The 24,246-nt window shown below is 38.0% G+C and overlaps 1 protein-coding gene across 2 annotated transcripts in view; it reads right to left on the bottom strand.

The window, feature by feature from the left end:
• The window catches only part of DOK6 (docking protein 6), a 419,379-nt gene that overhangs the window by 125,204 nt on the left and 269,929 nt on the right, over nucleotides 1-24,246 (bottom strand). For both annotated transcript variants that reach the window (XM_082641623.1, XM_082641622.1), the window contains exon 5: nucleotides 22,877-23,066. In XM_082641623.1, coding sequence (XP_082497749.1) covers nucleotides 22,877-23,066 — 190 coding nt within the window. The remainder of the gene's footprint in view (nucleotides 1-22,876; nucleotides 23,067-24,246) is intronic.

The following is a 24,246-nucleotide window of genomic DNA, read 5'->3' as shown; positions in this document are numbered from 1 at the left end:
ACTGACACATTTTAGTCTCGATAACCTGGCATGCAAAGTATTTCTAAATTTCTCAATTACAGTTTTAATTTCAAGGCAAATTTGGTGTGTTTTGAAAACACTATTCTTTAACATGTTTTCAATTTGTATAATTGAATCAGGAAAAAAAAAGTGCTATACTTAGCACTTCATTTATTGTGAATTTCTGGAGAAGTGAGCTTCCTATGAACATTTATGGCAAGGTAATTGGCATGCTCAAAGATTTTGGTGGAATATGTATATATATTCTATATTTATAAAGTATCCACAAAGGATTAAAAGTCAAGAAAGCTTTGTTCCCCAGTATTTCTGACATGAACTGATATTCTATCTTCTTTTCTACTTGACTCAGCACAACCTTTACAAAATAGGATGAAATTAATTGATATTTGGCAATATTGATGAGCGATTAAAACACGTCAGGTAATGAATGGGAAAGTAAACATGTGAAGCCTTAAGGAGTGCTTGGACAAACGTCAAATGAAAATGGATTATTCAGAATTTCAAGGAGCAAATATATTTTCATATTAAAAACAGTGTAACAATAGTATATTTTCCATATCCAATAATTGTAATTCAAACAGTGTTTTTCAAAAGAAATGACTCAGAGGATACACAAGCTCATTGGTTAGTTTTTAACCAATATGAAAAATAAAATTCTCATGATAGTGGAATCTTCTAATGTTTAAAAAGGTAACAGATATTCAAATCAAATCATTCTTTTATCTGTGATTTAAAGATCACTATTTACATATAGTTGTTAAAAATAATTTAGTTCACAGATCATTTACTAAAATTTATGTCCAAATGTAATGAATTCTCTATGTGTTAATTTCCTGCTAATTCTACTTGTAAATTAAAAATATCTATTTGGAAATAGACTTGAAGGAAATCAGATCATAAACTCAGGGACTCCATTCATTTATTTTTTTTGCTCCTCTTAAATGATACCAGTTTGAGTTGTCTTATTGAGATATTGTAATTTATAATAAGAAATACATATTTAGTCTTAGTTCCTGGCACAGAGCTCCTAAAAACCTAGATGACCTTGGGTATGATGAGGGCATTTTAAATACAATACCAGAGTCATGACACATGAAATAAATAATTGATAAGCTGGACTTCATTAAAATTAAAGCCTTCTGCTCTGAAAAAGACAATGTCAAGAGAATGAGGAGACGAGCCACGGACTGGGAGATCATATTTGCAAAAGCTACATCTGATAAAGGACAGTTACCTAAAATATAAAAGAACTCTTAAAACTCAACAATATGAAAACAAACAACCCAGTTAAGATGGCAAATAGGCATATGGAAAGATGCTCCACATCACATATCACCAGGGAAATGCAAATCAAAACAACAATGAGATACCACTACACATCTGTTGGAATGGTCAAAATTTGGAACACTGACAACACCAAACACTGGAGAAGATGTGGAGCAACAGGAACTCCCATTCATTGTTGGCAGGAATGCTGAATGGTACAGCCATTTTGGAAGATAGTTTGGTGATTTCTTACAAAACTAAGCATACTCTTAGCACACAAGCCAGCAATCACATCCTTGATATTTACCCAAAGGATGTGAAGACTTATATCCACAAAACAACCTGCATATGAATGCTTATAGCAGCTTTATTCATAATTGCCAAAACCTGGAATCTAACAAGATGTCCTTTAGTAGGTGAATGGATAAATAAACTTGGTACATCCAGACAATGGAATATTATTTAGCACTAGAAAAAAATGAACCACCAAGCCATGAGAAAACACAGAAGAACCTTAAATTGCACACTACTAAGTGAAATAAGCCACTCTGAAAAGACTACATACTGGTATATTTCCAACTATATGACATTCTGGAAAAGGCAAAACTACAGAGATGGTAAGAAGATCAATGTTGTAATTAGAGATTAAGGGTGGGGAGGGATGAATAGGCTGAACACAGAGCATTTTTAGGGCAGTGAAACATCTCTGGATGACACCACAATGACGGATGCATGTATATTTGTCCAAACCCATAGAATGTACAATACTAACAGTGAACCATAATGTAAACTCTGGATTTTGGGTGATTATAGTGTGCCAGTGTAGATTCATTAATTTTAACAAATGCACCCCTCTGGTGGGGCAGTTGATAATGGGGTAGTCTGTGCATGTGTGTGTTCAGGTGATATATATGAAATCTCTGTACCTTTGCTGTAGGTTTGCTGTGAGCCTAAAATTGCTGTAAAAATATCTTTAATAAAGCGGTAATATTTTAAATTTTATGTTTATGTATACTGTACCATGATATAAACAAACTGAAAAAAAAAAGAAAGTGAATTTTTTTTCTGAAACTTTTTTATTCTTCTTAAAGTTAGTAGACTTAAATTTCAATTTAGGGCCTTGTGGCTTCATATATAAATTGACGTTACACATTCTTCTGCTTCAGGGATTTTTAGGAGGTCTATTTCACAAGAAAGTTTAAGTAGTTTTAGGAGGGAAGCTTGGAGAAAGTTTGACATTGTGGAGGGACTGGATCAGGATTTGTCAGGTAGAAAGGAGACAAGGAAAGCAGAACAGATGCCAAAGTAGATAATATTTATTAAAAAGAAGGAAGAGAAAGGAGCAAAAGGGGAGGAGTGAAGAGGAGTGGGCAAGGGGGGGAAGAGGGACGTCTGGAGAGTAGAGGAAGGGGGAGGGGGAAGGAGGAAGGGGGAGGGGGAAGGAGGAAGGGGGAGGGAGAAGGAGGAAGGGGGAGGGAGAAGGGGAGGGGGAAGGAGGAAGGGGGAGGGAGAAGGAGGAAGGGGGAGGGGGAAGGAGGAAGGGGAGTTGGAAGGAGGAAGGGGGAGAGGGAAGGAGGAAGGGGGAGGGGAGAGACGCATAAGAAATCTCTCGCACCATGGGACGTGTACTTAGGGAAGGATGACACAGGAACACGTTTCATTTCTGCCAAAATCGCCCTCACTTTAGGAAACAGGAATATGTTTTGACTGTATCTGGAGACTAATACACTTGTTGTTTAAGTCACAGACACCTTAGACACAAAAGAAATGAAAAATAATAGTATTCCCTCATCTTTAACTTTTCTCCTGATTTATGATGCTGCTTCATTCTCAGATTTTGTTACAATAGGATCCTTCATTCCTATTAAGTGAAGAAAATACCTGACAGTTGGAAATCATTTCTGAGGTTTTGTTCTCACGGCTCCGCCTCATAAAGTAGCATAATTGTTGGTATTATCCATGCTGTCTCATTAGAGTAGACATAGCCTAAGAGATTTATTTATTTTTTCCTGCTTAACCTGAGTGATTAAGAGAATCTTAGAACTGGTGCTGGGCTTCGGGGTCTTGCACAAGACACTGCCCAGTTCCTCTAGGGCTGGCAGTCTCCCTCACTCGTGTGGCCTGTCACTCATTTCACAGACTTCTATGGCAGACACCAGGCAGGCTGCTAGAAAAACATCTCCTCTTAAAGGACTCTTAGGGCAGCGTGGGGTCTGATGAGGTGTGTAGGGCTTTGCAATCAGTGTGTTCAGGGTTACAGTGTAGAGGTTCTGTATACGTCACTATAGGAGCATCTAAGTTAAGGAAGGTTGAACGGTTGTGTGTGTGTGTGTGTGTGTGTGTGTGTGTGTGTGTGTGTGTGACGTGAGGGGTGGGGTAGGGGGAGGACTATTCCAGGTAGACAAGACGGCTTGGACAGACGTAAGTAAGAAGGATCCTAGCGGTGAGCATAAAATGACGGGAACCCAGGATGTGAGCTGGAGGGAGGGGGACACTTCAGAAATGCTCAGGTATTTGGGGAGCCTGGGGACATTATACATAGGAGCACAGCAGAGGCAGGCTGCAGCCGCCTCGAAGAAGCCTCACAATCCCCACGTACGGCCACTCCGAGTGCAGAAGAGGAACACCGGCAGACACGGGTGTCTGAAGTGGGCAAGTACAGGGACCTGAGCGCTGCCCGGCTCGCCTGTGGGTGCAGAGAGGCCCTGAGCCCCACTGAAGATCCAAAGGGCAGAAGTCTGCGGGAGTTTGGAAGTCGCGCTGGGTGACGAGCCAGGAGCAGAGGAAAATGGATGCGGCCCCAGGTTCAGCTGGCGGCTACGAGAACTCTACTTTGGTGTTAACTGGCCATCTTACTCTACTTCTGTGGTGGGTTTACTCACCCAGACAATCATATTATACCTTCTCTTGCATCAAATATTGAATACCTTTTTCCTCTAGCCTCACAGTCAGTTACCTTGCTTCGTATTTCACCAAGAAAAGAGAAACTATCAGAAGACAACTTCCACAGGCCTCTATCGTGAGCCCCAAATGCCTGCCTCCATCTATATCATCCTCCATTATACCTTCCTGTTTAAAATACATACATACATATATATATACATACTTACTGTAGCTGCTCACTTGTTCACTAGATCCCATTTCCTCTCGTCAACTCAAGGACATTGATTAGTGATGTTTCCCTCCTTCTTCTGCTGTATCATTTTTTTCCTCTGTATAGTATGACTCCTGTCTGCATGCAAATGTTTTTTAATATAGCTCAACTTCAAAAAAAAGTTTAACCGCACATTCTTTTCCAGCTACTTCTCTATTTCTGTTCTCTACACAATAAAATTTCTTGAGTCATCGTCCAGCTGATTCTGATTTCTCTCCTCTCACTCTCTTGAACTCACTCCAGTTTTTTGCCCCCATGACTCCACTGAAACAGCTCTTTTCCAGGCCATTGGTGGCCTCTGATTTGCAAAATCAGCATGTTGCTTCTCAAGCTTCATCTTACTCATCTTCTCTGTAGTATTAACATGGTTAATATCTACTTCTTGAAGCATTTTTGCCCAGGAGTAAGTAATGGATGTTTGTATCTTCTCTTCCCATAAGTGAGGCATTCAGGTATATAACTTAAAAGCAATCTACTTGCTGATGACTCTTCCCTGATATCCAGATACATATATGCAGCCACCTTCTGAAATTCCACTTGGTTGTCCACGAGATATCTCAAACTTACCATGTCAGAAAACAAACTGGATTTTCAACCCAACCTTTCACCCTTTCAGTATTCTACATTACAGTAAATGGCATCTATATTTTTCTGGTTGCTTGGTCCAATTCTTAAAGTCAGTGGTTAATCCATATGTTTTTTTTTTCACATTCCACATCTATTCAGACTCTAAATTTGATAGTTTATCCTCTTCTCCCCTGCTAAACTTTGGTCCATTATCACTTGTCTGGATATTGTAACAGGATGCTAGCTGTTCTCCTTGCTTTCATCATTACTTCCCTACAGTCTGATCTCCATACAACATCTGGAATAAATCTCTTTTATAATATAACGGAGGCTGCATCATGCTGATCTAAGTATCCCAATGGCTTCTGAATCCAATCAAAGTAAAACCTAAAGTCCTCAATAAGCCTCAAAGGATGCTACTTAGTTGGGCCCAAAGCATTTGTCTGGTGTCATCTCCTAAACCTTCCACACTCACTCTGCCCTGGCCACGCTTTCTACTCTTTAAATATAAAGCACAATACTGTCCCTGGCTGGGTCTTTGGGCTTGATACTCCCTCTTCCAAGAGTGTTATTTCTCAAATAACCACCTACAAAGCTCCTTCTTCACTTCCTTTAGGTATCTACTGGAATATCACCTTAAATAAGATACCTTGTTTGACCAACTCTATCAAATAGCATCCATCCCCATCATGCCTATACCTTTACTATGTTATGTTTTTTTCTCCATAACACTCATCAACACCTGATATATTATTTATGTTCATCTTAATGTGCTTATTTTGTTATTGTCCTGCCTCAACAACCATAAGCATCATGAAGGCAGAGACCTTTGTTCTCTGAGTCAGTGAAGCACCTAAACAATGCCTGGCATATAATATGAACACAATAACTACCATATTTTGTCAAATATAAAACACCAAGGGGCTTCCCTGGTGGCGCAGTGGTTGAGAGTCCGCCTGCCGATGCAGGGGACGCGGGTTCGTGCCCCGATCCCGGAGGATCCCGCGTGCCGCGGAGCGGCTGGGCCCGCGAGCCGTGGCCGCGGAGCCTGGGTGTCCGGAGCCTGTGCTCCGCAACGGGAGAGGCCGCGGCAGTGAGAGGCCCGCGTACAGCAAAAAAAAAAAAAAAAAAAAAAAAAAAAAAAAAAAAACACCAAGGATTGTAAGACTCACCCAGTTTATGTATCACAGGTATGTTCTTATACAAAGTTTTTTTTAGTCTCTTAAAAATGTATGTATTATAAGACTCAGGCTCACTTGTCATAGATTATTATATGTTACTTTTATATATGCATAAAAGGAAAATATAAGTAAAATAAGTTAACAAAGGAATTTCTAAAACGTTTGCACATACAGAGTCCAACTCTTCTGAATCAATCCAGAATTACCAATGTCCTTTGTTTTTCTTTTTTCACAAAATATTATTTCATTTGACATTATGGGTGTTAGTGGTACACAGTTCTTTATTAAAGAGTATGCTGGTTTTGATTTTAAAATTTTCTTCTAAACCACTGACACCCACTCTACAAGTTTTATGCTGGCTGGTGAATACTTTATCTACAAGAAGGTGTTCACGATAAGTTTTGCTTTTCTCAAATGGTCCTAAAATGTTTCTTGAGTGAAACACTGAAGAGTTGACATTAAACTGAAATATAATTAAACTCAAGAAGTGAAGCACTAACATTACATGTAGCTTCTATTAAAGGATGAAAACGTTGGCATCAATGACCAAGGCTGTGTGCCTGCAGGTAATGGCAACTACATTGCTAGCACCACCTGGCGGCCACCATCAAATGATGCCATTCAATGTAAATGCCATAATAGTAACAACATAGATCTCAATTCCAGACATGTGAAAATATGTGCATCTTTTGAATGAATCAATCAGTCATTAATAAACAAATGGTTCAACTGTTCTAAAAAAGCCAGGCTGGATTAGTCTCCTGTGAGATGTAAGTCTCATTGGTGGAGGTGGAGACCTGCCACATCCAAGGAGGAGATCAAACCAGAACTTCCATCTCTTTCCATTGATTCTCATCCTCTGGATTCCAGCAATTGTTCCTTGACTTAATGACTATTACTAAAGTTTAGGAACTTTCTGAAGGAGAAGTAAAAAACCTAAAAGGAAGGCCAAAACTCTCATTAGAATCCCTATAGACCAATTAATGAAAAGCAATTCACATTAAAGTATGTATGGGTTCAATTAAAATGTACTGAACCTTAAAGTTAATGGAGCAAAAATTAAGATCAGAGCCTCCATTTCTTGATAGGAATGGTTTCCTAAGTCATTTAATTAATGCTTTATCCTAGGGGAAAAAATTAGTCCCAGTGTTGTAGTAGCAAGAGATTTACCAAATTAGGCACACACACAAAAGACACTAAGTTCCTCAAAGGCTTTGTCTTAGTACTAATTCTCTGGAATTAAAGGAAAAGTTTATACAGACATAGGACTTTTTAACATCACATATATCCGTGATGCAAATTTTTCAAGGAAGAGGCCTTTCTTATTCCCTATACTACGTAATTAAAACTCAACGGAACATGATAATTTAAATCTTTTTGTGACATTGAAAATCCCATTAATTATGAGATACTTTCAATCATTTGTCAAATACCATGATGTTTTAGAGAAAGAGAGATGACTAAATAATCCCTGTCCTTCATGGGCTCATAGGGTGCTTGGAGAGGCAGATGGACCAATGGTTATAATATAAAGTAGGAATGTAATAAAAGAGATTTGGTGAGTAGGTACTGAAATCACAAAAAGGTTATGGATTAGGAAAATTAGTTCACTTATGCTATGTAATTAAAAAAAATAATAAAGGTAACTTCAAACCTCAATGGCTTAACACAACAAATGTTTATTTCTCACTCAAGCTATGTCTGATACGTGTCTGGGCAAATCACCAGGGCAAACTGGATTCAGAAACCCAGGCCCCTGTAATCTTGTGGCTAAGACATTTCAGCAATAGACCACTTCAGTTGCACAGTCGGTGAAAGGGTTGGAAAATTCTTCAACAGGCATGTTCTAGACTAAATTGTACACGCCCCCTCCCCAGTTTATATATTGAAGCCTTGAACCCCAATACGACCATATTTGCAGAAAGGGCCTTTCTGAGGTAATTAAGGTTAAATGAGGCATAAGAACGGGGCTCTGATCCAATAGGATTGGTGTCCTCATAACAAGAGACACAGGAAACTTGCTTCCTCTCACTCCCTTTCCACCATGAGGGCACAGTGAGAATGTGGCTGTCTGCAAGCCAAGAAGAGAGCCCTCACAAGGAACCACTCAGCCAGCACCTCGATCTTGGACTTCTCAGCCTCCAGAACTGCGAGAAATAAATTTATGTTGTTTAAGTCTCCCATTCTATGGTATTTTGTTATGACAGCCCAAGTTGACTAACACAAGACATTCAAATACTCTGGCACAGAGGCAATGCACATTAGCCCCTTGCCCAGAACTGTCTCACGTAGCCCACCTAATTGCAAGGGGAAAGGTAAATACAGGGGAGTAGGTGGACTGCTTGGTAAGCACGACTGTCTCTGCCACAATCATCACTTCTGGTCGGCAAAGATCCCTTTCCTCTCTTCTTCCTACACACTCAACCCTTCCCTAAAGGAGACAAACCGAAAAGCAATTCATCCAGCCCTCGATTCCAGCTCCAGGTCCAGAATCTGCAGGTGATATGCAACAGTATCTACATCAGTTCCCAATGTGACTTCTCTTGATTCCAAAAGAATGATCTAAAAGGAATTTTTCTGCTTTTTCCCACCTAATGAACAGTGGTTCAAGAGGGTCAGGAAGCCCAGCACTGCAAACACTCCCCTTTAAGCAGAGGGAATAGGAGACACGCAGAAGGCGGGACTGGCCCTGGTCATTCTGAAATGCTGCTCACCAGGTGACTAAGGGTTAACAGTGATCCTTGACCCTCATTATGTCCCCACCATTTTGGATTTTTTTTTTAAGACGTACTTCTCAGATTTGCTATAATATTTTGTTTCCTCTTCCCCAAACCTCTCTCTTTTGGTTTAAAGGTGCTACCTTGACTTTGTCAAGTTCTGTAGGAGCACCACTCAATCAATCCTTTACCGTCGGTCATCTTTTATAATTAAAAGATTATCCTAGGCACCATACTCTTAAGCTGCCTTTTACCTCGAACGCCTTTATCAAGAGGTTTTAGCAAAAAATGTGGAGACTATACTTATTCTGTTCTTTTTCTTGAGGCTGTTTTAACTTATTTTTGTCACTTAAAAGACTTTCTTAATTTTATTTTTATTATTATTTTTTTTTCTGTACGCGGGCCTCTCACCGTTGTGGCCTCTCCCGTTGCGGAGCACAGGCTCCGGACGTGCAGGCCCAGCGGCCATGGCTCACAGGCCCAGCCGCTCCGTGGCATGTGGGATCTTCCCAGACCGGGGCACGAACCTGTGCCCCCTGCATCGGTAGGTGGACTCTCAACCACTGCGCCACCAGGGAAGCCCAAGACTTTCTTCATTTTATCTCCTTCCTCTTTGGTGACTCAACATACTTATCTTTTCCAGTTTTGCAGGGTTTTGATTTTTTTCAAATCCCTTTCATTTTTGCTTGCAAGTTCTCAAGTTTTCCCTGAGATCCTTTCTTTGTAGTCTCTTGTGAGCCAACAAACATTTTGTTTTCTAACTTCTTCCCCTAGATGTTGTTGGGAAATACAATTAAAAACAAAATCTTCTTCCAATCTAGAAATCCTCTCCACAAAAGTAATAGAGAAAGAAAATACTCTTGATATCTTATTCATATTAAACCAGAATGTGACGCACATCACCGGCAATCTGCTAGGAGACTGCAAAGAAAAAGACATCTTGCCCTTTTCATAGTCACAAGCAGATGTAACCCACTAAGTACATGTTCTCAAGGTAAACAATAACTGGTCTCAGGTAAGAGGATGTGACAGCAGCGTTTGCCACAGCGCTCACCCTAGGTTCACCTGGTAACTGGAGTGACTACCTAAACTAGCTACTTGGTTTTATCTAGAGGAAAAACAAACTTCTCACACCTTTATGACAGGAGGCAGTTTTGCAATCTGGAGCCAAGCACCACTGACGTTAGGCTCCTACTCTCCCACAGAAACTGGGGGTTAGGGGCACTCTCTCCTTTCATGTTTAAGAAGTGGTTCCTGAGTTCCCGAGAGAGAGAAGGGCACTCCTGGTTCTTAAAGCTGACAAAAGACCTATTTCATTTTCCGAAGGATTTATATGCATTTCAAATAGAGGAAAGTACTTACAATTTTACATTTTCTAAAGTAAGTAAGTTCAAAGAAAAAGGGAGGGGAGAGCAATCTTTCCGCCCACTTTCAACAGAGAATGAAGTCTCTTAATTTTAATTTGTATTTGGTCTTACAATCCAGAAGCTCATTACACATGCAGTTGGCCTGGCAAGTTATCACACGTTTCACCCAGAGGCAAGAGCTTTGCCCAGCATCTCATCAACTGCATGACATCTCTTCTCCAGCTTCCACATCCCTCTCCTTTATCCCTGGCACAACCATGATTTCAGTGCCACAGATCTTAGGGCTATTTATTTATTTATTACTGCAGCCGGCGCTCTTCCTGCTATCAATTTCTATCAGGATCAAATAGACATCCTTAAATAACAAACAAAGTGTCAGTGGTTTAATGCAGCAGGAATTTCTCACTCATACTAGTCCACTTTGGTTCTGGGCATCTATCCTGGGCAAGCAGGACAAACATTGGCATAGGAAATAAGTGCATTAGCTTAAACACAGATCACTTGTGTTCATAACCCTTACTTGGGAGCTAGCCAGGTGGCGCCCCAGACTGCCCTGGGTGTTGGGAAATGTAGGGGAGCATGAGATACTTGGAGAGCAGTACTGTTTGGGCAAAAGGCCATTGAATCCAATTTTAGGGACTTAGGAGTTTTCCTGAAGGAGACGATCTGCAACTGGAATCATAAAAGATGAGTTGGAATGATATGAGCTAAAGTGGGAGGACAGTGGGAGGTGGCAGGGTGTTCAGGATGGATGGACAGCACGGGCAAAGCTTAGATGATCTTCATTACGTGTTACTTGATGCTGGAGTTTAGAGCAGTAAGCAGGACATAAGCAGAGAGTTTGTTGAAAAGGCAAAAAAAGCTCAGAACCAGGAGTGTTTTATAGGCCATGCCGAAAAAACTTCGTCTTTATGTTATAGGCAGTAGGGAGGTGCTTTTAATGCATGAAAGTAAACATAGATTTAAATTTTAGATATATCTATCTAGTGAAGTTGTGGGCTATCTTTAACCAGGTTAATAATTTCAAATAAACAGAGTAGCAGATGTCTTGGTCCATTTTGGGCTGCTTTAACAAAATACCACAGACTGGGTAGCTTATAAACAACAAAAAATTATTTCTCACAGTTCTGGAGGCTGGGATGTCTAAGATCATGGAGCTGGCAGATGTGGTGTCTGGTGAGAGGTTACTTAATCATAGACACTCTCTTTTCACCTGTTCTCACATGGTGGAAGGGGCAAGGAAGCTCTGTCCAGCCACTTTTTTGACTATTTTTTTAAAAATTCAGGTACAGTTGATATACACTAAGTTTCAGGTGTACAACAACACAATGATTCACAATTTTTAAAGGTTATATTCCATTCATAGTTGCTATAAAATACTGTCTATATTCCCTGTGTTGTACTATATATCCTCATGGCTTATTTATTTTATACACAGTAGTTTGTAACTTTTAATCTCCTACCCCTATCTTGCCCCTCCCCTTGCCCCCTCCCCGCCAGTAGTCACTAGTTTGTTCTCTATATCTGTGAGTCTGTTTCTTTTTTGTTATATTCACTAGTTTGTTTTATTTTTTAGGTTCCACATATAAGTGATATCATACAGTATTTGTCTTTCTCTGTCTGACATATTTCACTTAGCATAATACCCTCCAAGTCCATCCATGTTGTTGCAAGTGGAAAAATTTCATTCTTTTTTGTGGTTGAGTAATATTCCACTGTATATATATACCACATCTTCTTTATCCAATTATCTGTTGATGGGCACCTAGGTTGCTTCCATATGTCGGCAATTGTAAATAATGCTGCTACGAACATTAAGGTGCATATATCTTTTCAAATGAATGTTTTTGGTTTTTTTTTTTGAATACCCAGGAGTGGAATAGCTGGGTCATATGGTAGTTCTATTTTTAGGTTTTTGAGGAACTTCCACACTGTTTTCCATAGCGGTTGCACCAATTTACATTCCCACTGAGTATAAGGGTCCCTTTTCTTCACATCCTTGCCAGCATTTGTTATTTATGGTCTTTTTGATGATAGTCATTATGACAGGTGTGAAGTGGTATCTCATTGTGTCTTCAATTTGCATTTCTCTAATGATTATTGATGTTGATCATCTTTTCATGTGCCTGTTGGCCATCTGTATGTCTTCTTTGGAAAAATGTTGATTCAGGTCTTCTGCCCATTTTTTAAAAATCGTGTTGTTTGTTTTTTGATGTTGAGTTGTATGAGTTGCTTATTATTTTGGATATTAACCCCTTATCAGTCATATCATTCACAAATATTTTCTTCCATTCAGTAGGTTGTCCTTTTGTTTTGTTGATGGTTTCCTCTGCTGTGCAAATGCTTTTAAGTTTACCTGTAATTAGGTTCCATTTGTTTATTTTTGCTTTTATTTCCCTGGCTTTAGGACACTGATCCAAAAAAATATATTGCTACAATTTATGCCAAACTGTGCTCCACCTATGTTTTCTTCTAGGAGTTTTATGGATTCTGGGCTTACATTTAGGTCTTTAATCCATTTTGAGTTTATTTTTGTATATGACATTAGAGAACATTCTAATATCATTCTTTTACATGTAGCTGTTCAGTTTTCCCAGCACCACTAAGAGTGTCTTTTCTCAATTGTATATTTTTGCCTCCTTTGTCATAGATTAAATGACCATAGGTGTGTTGCTTTATATCTGGGCTGTCTATTCTGTTCCAATAATCTATGTAACTATTTTTGTGCCAGTACCATACTGTTTTGATTACTGTAGCTATGTAGTATAATCTGAAGTCAGGGAGCATGATTCCTCCAGTTCTATTCTTCTTTCTCAAGATTGTGTTGGCTATTTTGGGTTTTGTATTTCCATACAAATTTTAAAATTATTTGTCCTATTTCTCTGAAAAATGCCCTTGGTGTTTTGATAAGGATTCCATTGAATCTGTAGATTGCCTTGGGTAGTATGGTCATTTTAACAATATTAATTCTTCCAATCCATGAACACGGTATATGTTTCCATCTGTGTTGTCTTCAATTTCTTTCATCAGTGTCTCATAGTTTTCCAAGTTTACCCCCTTATGCAGATTTACTCATAGATATTTTATTATTTTTGATGTGACTGTATGTTGGGCCACTTTCATAAGCTGTGTGCCTGTAATAGCAAGAGCTTTGAAAGCTATCAGATGTAACACATTTACAAAAGATGATTAAATTCATCAAACACCTATTTCACATGCCCTACACTGTATACGGCAATACTGGTAATCAAAAAGGATCCTTTGCTTTGAGGAAATCAACATTCTTCTATGAAAAAAGCTAAAACACCAGGACATGATTTTATAGTATCAGCCCAGAGTGTAATTAAAAAATAGAGACTGTATTTTAACAAATGTGCTGAATATAGATATACAAAGGGACTCTTTCTGGGGAAGTGGTCACCTACAGAGGAGATGCACATATCACTGTTAATTGCAGTTTCTTAGACTGGCTTATGAAAGCTTTAAGAGGAATTTTCAAAGTGAGTTAATGTTGCCACTCCAGACCAGTCTTATGACTTCGGGTTCATTTATTTTAATGCTGGTGATAAGCACGGGCATAAGCCTCAGGACACTGCGAGGCTAGAAATCCACCAGTGAGCACAAGCAATGAGTGCTGAAATGATTATTTTTAATTAAATAGCCATAACCTAAAATAATTCCCATACAAATGAAAATATTTTAGTCCTTAATTAGTCAAAGGAGTAAACCTACCACTCACTCAAGACACTGAATTCATCAGTATCTTTACCTGTTACAGGCAAACAGCATATTATATACACGTGGTCATGCTAGTAATTTGTGAGTGCATTTCAGCTAGGGCTGTATTTCACTAAACTTAAAAAATTCAGAATTATCTTTTTTTTAGCAACTGTAGAAGAGTACAGACAAATAATACTTTACATGTTGTGAAGGAAATTGAAATTGTGTCAACATCAGCTGTTTCAAAACATTTTTCTTTCATATTTTTAGTTTTTTATTTGCTTAGACTTTCACCATTTTATTATAGCTTACTGACCATCTGACTTTTAAAAAACTATAAATTTATTAAATAATTTCAATTTTCATAAATAAAAGATAGAAGAGATTTTAAAAAGGGGGAAAAACTAGTATTTTTTGAGCACTGAATACATTCCAAACCTTGCCTAATTCTCAGACATCACAAAAGGATACAAAGTAATATTTCAGTCCTTGTGGTCACAAATAAAGGGTATAAGACACAAGAATGAAAACCAATTTGACGAAATACATAGAAGAACAAGTATTTTAACCCAAATCTAATAGTGCTGCAAAAACACATGTTCTTCCATCTTCATACAGCTTTGCTGATGTGTCTCATGTTTCATGGCACAGTCAAAGGAAATATCTGTGTGCTGCATGTCCGTTGTTTCCAGCCACAGTTACAGTTGGTCCTTCAAATCCATCCTCGAGGATGCAGAACCCAGTGGATACAAAGAGCCAACTGTACTACACCATTTTATATGAGGAACTTGAGCATCCTTGGATTTTGTTATGTACAGGGGGTCCTGGAACCAAGCCCCCACAAATACCGATGGACAACTGTACTAATAGATGATAGAAATTTATCATACCATTACAAGGTATTAGATTATAGGGAACAATAGGTGTGTAAAATTTAGAACAAAAATATATTCCAACACTTCCACGTACAAGATTTATTTTTTCCAGCTTTACTGAGGTATAAGAACAATAGAACTTGTATACATTTAAGTTATTCAACATAACTTTTTTTTATTAAGACCATTTTCTAGTGTAGTTTTTAGTTTCACAGCAAAATTAAAGGGAAAGTACAGAGGTTTGACAACTACCTTCCCCCACACATGAATAGCCTCCTCCATTATCAACATCTCCCACCAGAGTGGTACATTTGTTGTACTTAATAAACCTACACTGACATCGTAATCACCCAAAGTCCAGAGTTTACATTATGGTTCACTCTTGGTGTTGTACATCCTATGCGTTTGGACAAATGTATAAAGATGTGTATCCATCATTATGGTATCATCCAGAGTATTTTCACTGGCCTAAAAATTTTCTGTGCTCTATTTATCCTCTACCATCCCCGAACCCCTTGGCAACTACTGATCTTTTTTACTGTCTTCAGTTTTGCTTTTTCAGAATGTCATATAGTTAGAATCATAAGGTGTGTAGCTTTTTCAGATTAGCTTCTTTCACTTAGCAGTATGCAATTTAAGGTTCCTCCACATCTTTTCATGACTTGATAGTTCATTTTTTTTTAGGGCTGACTAGTATTCTATTATTTGTATGCAACACAGTTTATTCATTCACCTTCTGAAGGACATCTTGGTTGATCCCAAGCTCTGGCAATTATGAGTAAACCTGCTATAACCATTCATGTGTAGGTTTTTGTGTGGACATAAGTTTTCAACTTCTTTGGGTAAATATCAAGGAGGCTGACTGCTATATTGTATGGTAGGAATATGTTTAGTTTCATAAGAAACCACCAAATTGTCCTCCAAAGTGGCTACACCATTTTGCATTCCTATGAGCAAGGAATGAAAAGTCCTTTTATTCCACATTCTCTCCAGCATTTGCTGTTGTCAGTGTTCCAGATTTTGGCCATTCTAGCAGGTGTATAGTGGTATCTAATTGTTATTTTAATTTACATTCCCCTGATGATATATGGTGTACTTATTTGCCATCTGTATATCTTCTTTGACGAGTTATTTGTCAAAGTCTTTGGCTCATTTTTTAATTGGGTTTTTGCTTTCTTACTGTTGAGTTTTAAGAGTCTTTGTAATTTTGGATAAAGTCCTTTATCATATGTATCTTTTTCAAATATGATCTCCCAGCCTGTGGCTTGTCTTCTCATTGAGAAGTCTTTTGCAGAGCAGAAGTTTTTAATTTTAATGAAGTCCAGCTTATCAGTTAATTCCTTAATGGATCATGACTTTGGTGTTGTATCTAAAATGTCATCACTATATGCAGGGTCATGTAGGTTTTCTCCTCTGTTATATTCTAGGATTTTTATGGTCTTACATTTTACATTTAGGTCTGTGATCCATTCTGAGTTAATTTTTGTCAAGGGTGTAAGGTCTGTGTCTAGAATTATTTTTAGCATGTGAATGTCCAGTTTTTCCAGCACTATTTGTTGAAGAAGCTAGCTTTTCTCCATTGTATTACCTTTGCTCCTTTGTCATAGATCAGTTGACTTTACTTATCAGGGCCTATTTCTGGGCTCTCTATTCTGATCCAGTGGCCTATTTGTGTGTTCTTCACTAATACTACACTGTCTTCATGACAGTAGATTTATAGTTATGTCTTGAAGTCTGGTAGTATTGGTCTTTTCACTCAGTTCTTTTCCTTCAATATTGTGTGGTCTATCTTAACCGCTTTTAAGATTAGTGATATTAAATCCATTTATAATATTGTGAAACCATCATCACTGTCCATCCCCATAACTCTTTTCATCTTGTAAAATTGAAACTCTATACTCATTCAACAATAATTGTCCATCCCCTCTCCTCCTAGCTCCTGGCAATCACCATTCTACTTTCTGTCTCTATGATTTTGACCACTTTAAGTACCTCAGGTAAGTCGAATCATACTGTACTTTACTCTTTGTGGCTGGCTTATTTCACTTCGCATAGTGTCCTCAAGTTTCATCGATGTTACAGCATGTGTCAGAGTTTCCTTCCTTTTTATGGCTGCGTAATAATCTTCATTGTATGTATATATCACATTTAAAAAATCCATTTATCCATTGATGGACACTTGAGTTGCTTTCATGTTTTAGCTCTTGTGAATAACGCTTCTATGAACATTAGTGTACAAATATCTTTTTGAGACCCTACTTTCAATTCTTTTGGGTGTACACCCATAAGTGGAATTGTTGGATCATATATGGTAACCCTATTTTTAATTTTTTGAGGAACTGCCATACTGTTTTCCACAGGGGCTCTACAGTTTTACATAACCACCAACAGTGCACAATGGTTCCAACTCCCCCACACCCTTACCAACACTTATTATTATTATTTTGATAGTAGTCCTCCTAATGGGTGTGAGTGGCCTCTCATCACAGTTTTGATTTGCATTTCCCTAAAAATTAGTGACACTGAGCATCGTTTCATACACTATTGACTATTTGTATATCTTCTCTGGAGAAATGTCTACTTAAGTCCTTTGCTTATTTTTAAATTAGATTTTTTTTGTTGTTATTGATTTTTAGAAGTTCTCTCTATACTCTGGACATTAACCCCTTATCAAATATATGACTTGTAAATATTTTCTCCCATTTCATGAGTTGCCTCTTTACTCTGCTGATATTGTCTTTTGATGCACAAATTCTTTAAATTTTCAATAAGTCCAATTTGTCTACTTTTTCTTTTGCTGCCTTTGGTGTCATATCCAAGAAATCATTGCCAAGTCCAAAGTCGTAAAGTTTTGATCTATGTTTTCTTCTAGGAGTCTTATAGTTTTAGGTGTTACATTTAGGTCTTTGATTCACTTTGAGTTAATTTTTGTGAAATATGGTGGTAAGTAAGGGAGCAACTTCATTCCTTTGCACGTGGATATACAATTTTTTCAGCACTATTTGTTGAAGACTGTCCTTTCACCATTGAAAGGTCCTGGCAGGCTTGCCAAAAGTCATTTGGCTATATATGTGAACTCTTTCCTTTTTTAAAATTTATTTTTAAATCTAAAAATTTCCACATAGTAACATTCATTCTTTGTGCCAAACAGTTCTCTGGGTTTTGACAAATGTACAGAATTACATATCCACCACCTCAATCAGGATAAAGAACAGTTCCACCATCTCCCAAATTTCCCTTATGTTTTTGCTTTGTTAGTCAATTCATTTCTACACCCTACCCTCTGGCAATCACTGGTCTCTTTTCTAAACTTATAGCTTTTTTTCCCCATATACATGGCATCACAGAATATGTTGTTTGTTGGATCTGGTTTCTTTCACTTAGAACAACGAATCTGTGATATATTTGTCATGTGTGTATCAGTCATTTGCTCCTTTATGTTGCTAAGTAGCACCCTATGGATTTATCACCGTTTGTTTATTCATTCAGTGAAGGGTATTTCGTTTGTTCAGTTCTTGGGAATGATGAATAAAGTGGCTAGCAACATTCATGTATAGGTTTTGGTATGAACCTATATATATTTTTACTTTTCATGAGGAAATACCAAGAAGCAGGATTGCTGGATCATATCTTAAGTGTATGTTGAGGTTTATTTAAAAATGTCAAAGTGCCTTTCCAAATCACTGTACCATTTTGCATTCCCACCAACATTATAGGAGAGTTTCATCTGCTGTGCATCCTTGTCAGCATTTGATATTGTCAGATTTTCCTTTTTAATTATATCCATTAGAATAGATATATAATTGTATCTCATTGTGGTTTTAATTTGCATTTCCCTAATGAATAATTAGGTTTGGAATCTTTTACTGTGATAATTGATCAATCATATGTCTTCTTTGGTGAAGTTTCTGCTTGAATCTTTTCCCTATTTTTAAAATTGGGTTGTAGTTTTTCTTATTTTTGAGTTGGAAGTTCTTTGTATGTTTTGGATACAAGTGCACTGTCAAATATGTGACTTCCAAATATTTTCTCTAGATCAGTGTCTTGCCTTTCATTCCCTTAAAAGTGTTTTTGCAGAGGCAAGTTCTTAATTTTGCTACAGTCAAATTATCTTTTTTGGGGGGAGTAATCATGCTTTGGTATCACATTTAAAAACTCTCTGCCTTACCTTTTATTTTAACTAACTGGTCATACATTAGAGAAGGAAGGATTTCTCTCTGTATTACTGATCAAAAAAGGTTTAAGGACAGAATAAGCCTCACTATGACATCACAAAATCCTTGATTATAGCACATAGAGCATTTGCTTCCATTAACCATCTTCCTATGGGAACCGTATTGTCTTATATTTCCAATTGTTAAAAATCTGTAACCAGATTTTCCCCAGGCTTCTCAATAGGGATAATATTATCAAAGTTAGTAAGACATATATTTTAAGCACTGATTGTGTTATATTAAGCATTGTGCTGAATAGGGAGGTTATGTTTTGAACAATCATTTTATAAAAAAGGATTCAGGGCTCACTTGAATTTTGTTATGCAGGCATTTGAGCTCATCCTTAGTTTTGCTTACAATATTTATGAGGTTATGTGAAGTGAAAAAGCCATATCAGCAGTTAAAAAAGTGGTTTTGTCTTTCACAGGATAAAACTGCACATAATCATGAATCCTATGACTTCCTCTGCAGGTTTGGATATCTTTTTTGATTGTTTGATTAAATAATCTTGCATGACAAATTGGTTGTTTTCATTCTTAAAATACAAACTTAAAATCTTTACGGTAAAAGAGCAATTCCTGGGACTTCCCTGGTGGTGCAGTGGTTAAGAATGCACCTGCCAATGCAGGGGACATGAGTTTGATCCCTGGTCCAGGAAGATCCCACATGCCGTGGAGCAACTAAACCTGTGCGCCACAACTACTGAGCCTGCGCTCTGGAGCCCGCGAGCCACAACTACGGAGCCTGCGAGACACAACTACTGAAGCCTGCGCACCTAGAGCCCCTGCTCCGCAACAGGAAAAGCCACCGCAATGAGAAGCCCACGCACCACAACGAATAGCAGCCCCCGCTCACCACAACTAGAGAAAGTCCGCTCACAGCAACGAAGACCCAACGCAGCCATAAATAATCAAACAAACAAACAAACAAACAAATAAATAAATAAATTTATTTAAAAAAAAGAGCAATTCCTCTGAGCAGGCAGGGGACTATGACTTCATCTCCCCAGGCTGCGCCCCTTTGAGGACAGCTCCCAGTGAATGCTTCCTGGTCCTCGCTTGCTCTCTGTCCTCACATGTATGGGGTATGAATGTGAGGATGTATGAGGTATGCTCCTCCAGAAAGAATGACCTTGCTCCACTTTTACTGTCTATTCTTATCTTTTATTGGTACAGTAGAATTTAAAGTGAATTTTGCAAAAAGCCTGTCAGTAGAAAAAAGACTATTTTGACATCCAATTTTATTACATTCCAGTACATGCAGTGGTATAAATAAATGGCTAGAAACTGCTTCCAAATGATGTGCCTTGTACAAAGAGCTAGTAAAATAAAACGCAGAAAATGTCATTCTTCAGCTCAAGGTTCACTAGGATGACAGGTCGGGCCTTACCTGTCAATTTTTCCTTTAAATTGTCACTTGTCATCACCCATACCATTCCCCTCCCAGCTTCTCCCAGTCCTGACCTAGGGAACACAGCGTCCTGCTTTCATTTTTCTGGATCACACATGGACAAAACCTTCTGCCCTTGGCTACCTTTAATAAGAGTGAGATCTTCTGGAATTTACAAACTAGACACACAGAATAATGGTCAGTAGCCCAATTATTAAAGGGCAAAGGACACCCAAAATTCAAAGAAGGAAAAACATAGAAATGAACACAAGGACACACCTCCAAACATAAAGAAACAAAGGAGAAAAGAAAAAAAATAACAAGATATCTAAGTCCTCTATCAAAATAGAAACATCTTAAATCATCATTTTAATGCTGTGGTTATGGGGTCAAGAAGATCACTCTCTTTTGCACCCTTAGAGGGTGTGTGAATTGATATTACTTCCCTTGAAAGCAATTTGCTATATTGTGAAGAACCTTGAAAATGTTCACAGCTTTTGACCCAGTAATTCTTCTTGAAAAAGGCTCTGCTAAGAAAATGATCAGATATTTGCACATCTTTTCACAGATGGTCCGTCAGTGTGGCTTTATTTATACTAGTTCATTCTGGAAACACCCTAATATTAAATTAATGATAGTACAGCCATATGTTCAGATACCATATGACCACAAAAATCTTGATTTTAAAGGACTCAGAGATTACTTCTCAATATAATGTTAAGTGAAAATATGCTGATTTTAAAATATATTGGAAAGAAGTAAACCAAAATATTAAAAGCCATTTTCTCAAGATGGAGAAATTATGAGTGATTTTAAGTTTTTCTTTCCAGTTACTCCCTCAAAAGTTTGGGTTAACTTTTTAATCAGATGATATAAAGTATTAAAAAATGGAGACTTACAAGAAAAATGTAAAAAGTGCAAAGCCTGCTCAGGTTATGAAAACATACTTCTGACTTTACTGTGCCTACCTAGGAATAAAGGCCTGGCTGTATCTCACAGCTTCAAGACCCCCTCTCCCGAAAATGCCTGGGGCTCTCTCCCCTTCCTTGGCCCCATTCCTTCCAGAGGAAGTGTTTTGTTGTAAAAGTAACAAATGCTCATTGTCAAACCTCAAACAGTGGGAAAGTATATAAAATAAGAATAGTAAATCCCCTCCAACTTTCTTTCCCCACTTTTTCTTTTCACATTAAAAACACTGGGGGATAATTTGCATATAACAATGCACACCAATATTTATAAACAGTTCCATGGCTCTTGACAAAAGTCAGGATACAGGGCATTTTCACCACCCCCAAAGTTCCTTTGTGTTTCCTAGAGTCCATTCTCTCCCTATCCCCAATTCTAGGCAACCATTCATTTGCTTTCTGTCACTGTAAATTAGTTTGGTCTGTTGTAGAATTTCCTACCAATGGAATTACACATAATGCTTACAACAATGTTTTTGAGATTCATCCAAGTTGTGTGTCATGGGTAGGTAATATTCTGTTGTATAACTATTATAATTTATCTATCTAGTCACATAGTGACTTCACTGTAATTACCTTATAAGGCCACAGATTCCTTTCTAGAATGTGATAAATCATGTCCCCAAGTGTGAATACATTAAACATCTCTTATATAGAATCCCTAGCCCTAAGTCTTGTCTTGGATGTGTGACAACAATATCACAAAGGGGTCAGAGCATAATGACGTTGATTCAGTTGGTTGAAGCTCACGTCTAAACCCATACCTGTGAATAATGATTGTGAAGCAAGCATTCATTTTAGACATATGGATTCCAACCATATGCTGTGATCAAGAAACCAATGTATTTGTCTTGACATACTACATTTAAAATCTGAATTACACATTTCATAAACTATGGATTTGCCAACATTTTTTTCAGTCATTCTGAATTAATAATACTTAATTAATGTTATTAACATAAACATCCGGGTAAATTAATATTGCATTAACTTATCTCAAACCTAAAAGGTAGTATTTAAGCAATTTTATATAAAACTCCTTTCAAAATATTTTCCTTTAAAAAAAACCCACAATTATAATGCTGGCAAGGACATGTTGAATTTTATGGAGATCCTATTGCACCAAAAATATAGGAGGATGAACCCCAAATATAATATTGTAATAATTTCACAAAGATCTTGTAGGATAAAGATAATTATGAAACTGGTTTGATGCCAGAGTAAGAGACGGGAATTATTTGAATGGGGTACTTAACCTGCCATAGAATTAACACAATTTTAGTCAGATTATCAGTAAGAATGTGAAGAAATTATTGATATATATTTGGTGATCTCTACCCTTCATGGAAATGAAACGGCCACCCTGGGCACTGCGGGACAGAACCTTTGCTCCAGGAGGGCCGCGACCTCCTGCCTGTGGCTTCTGTGCTCAAAGCTTACCTTCCTGACTCAAACGTGAACCATGTTGAGTCCCGCCCATATCTCCTCAGTGAGCTGAGAGGCCACATCACCAGCTTGACCTTGGCATTGTGGATATCCCAGAGATAGATATTCTCGTGAGTGATCTGCATTGTACATTCACCATAAATGTCCAGATTTGGTGTAGGCATAAGATACACATTGAATCGTTCTGCAAAGAAACAAGGGATGGAGAAAATGAAGCCAAAAGAGGTGTAACTTTTTATGGCAGCACTGTATGAATTTGTATACCTACCTACAGCCTTCAGAAGGTGTTACTGTGTCCCTTGGTAACATAGATATATACTGTGAAACACTACCTTTTTCTATTGTATGGGAAAAGGAGTTAGAGTATTCTTTTTTTTTTTTTGCTGTACGCAGGCCTCTCACTGTTGTGGCCTCTCCCACTGCGGAGCACAGGCTCCGGACACGCAGGCTCAGCGGCTATGGCTCACGGGCCCAGCCACTCCGCGGCATGTGGGATCCTCCTGGACCAGGGCACGAACCCGTGTCCCCTGCATCGGCAGGCGGACTCCCAACCACTGCACCACCAGGAAAACCCAGAGTATTCTTAATCATTAATCCATTCACTCATTCTTCAAGTTTTTGTTGCATGCATTCTCTATGGTGGGGATTAAATGGTTAAATTGTACAGTGGGACCGTAAGGGCAAAAAACTAATTGGAGTCTGCCCAAATGGCATAACTGTCCACTTCTTCACATAATCTTAACTGGATGTCATAGAAATAATTTCTGCGAGGAATGTCTTCTGTAACTTACACAAAAACTTACTCAATTTTACCTTTGAGGCATGAAGTATTTAATGCCCACTCAGACTGACTCTCAAAGCACAGAATATTCATGGTCAAATTCAGCTTATAATAATTGCAGACATTCATTATGGCCTTCAGCAGAACTTCAGACATTGTTTTGATATGCAAAATAAAAGCACATAACTGTTTCATTCCTGGATATTTTGAAATTGAAAATCTGATTATTCGTCAATGATTCCAAACCTTGCTTTATAACTTTTCATGTATCTCAAAGGATTTACCACAAAATCCTGCAGCCCTTGATCTCCATTTAAATGCATTAGATGACTTTATTTTGAAAAATAAGGTTAGTTGGTAAGTTCCAGGAAGTAAAGAACTTGGTATGACCTACAAAGTGTCCTATAAAGTATCCTTAGTTCCTAGCACTGTATTCTTGGTTTATAGTAAATGATCAATAAATATTAGTTAATTGTATGAAGGAAATAAATATATCCCACGATGAATATGGGCTGCAAGAATTGAGAAATTCCAAAAAAGTAATGAGTCGTGATAACAAAAAGTTTAAGAATTACTGGCAGAT

The sequence above is a fragment of the Mesoplodon mirus genome (assembly GCF_964341445.2).
Source record: "Mesoplodon mirus genome assembly, chromosome: 13".
Classification (NCBI taxonomy): Eukaryota; Metazoa; Chordata; class Mammalia; order Artiodactyla; family Ziphiidae; genus Mesoplodon; species Mesoplodon mirus.
Note: the sequence above shows the minus strand (reverse complement) of the source record. Positions and strands in the feature narration are given on the sequence as shown.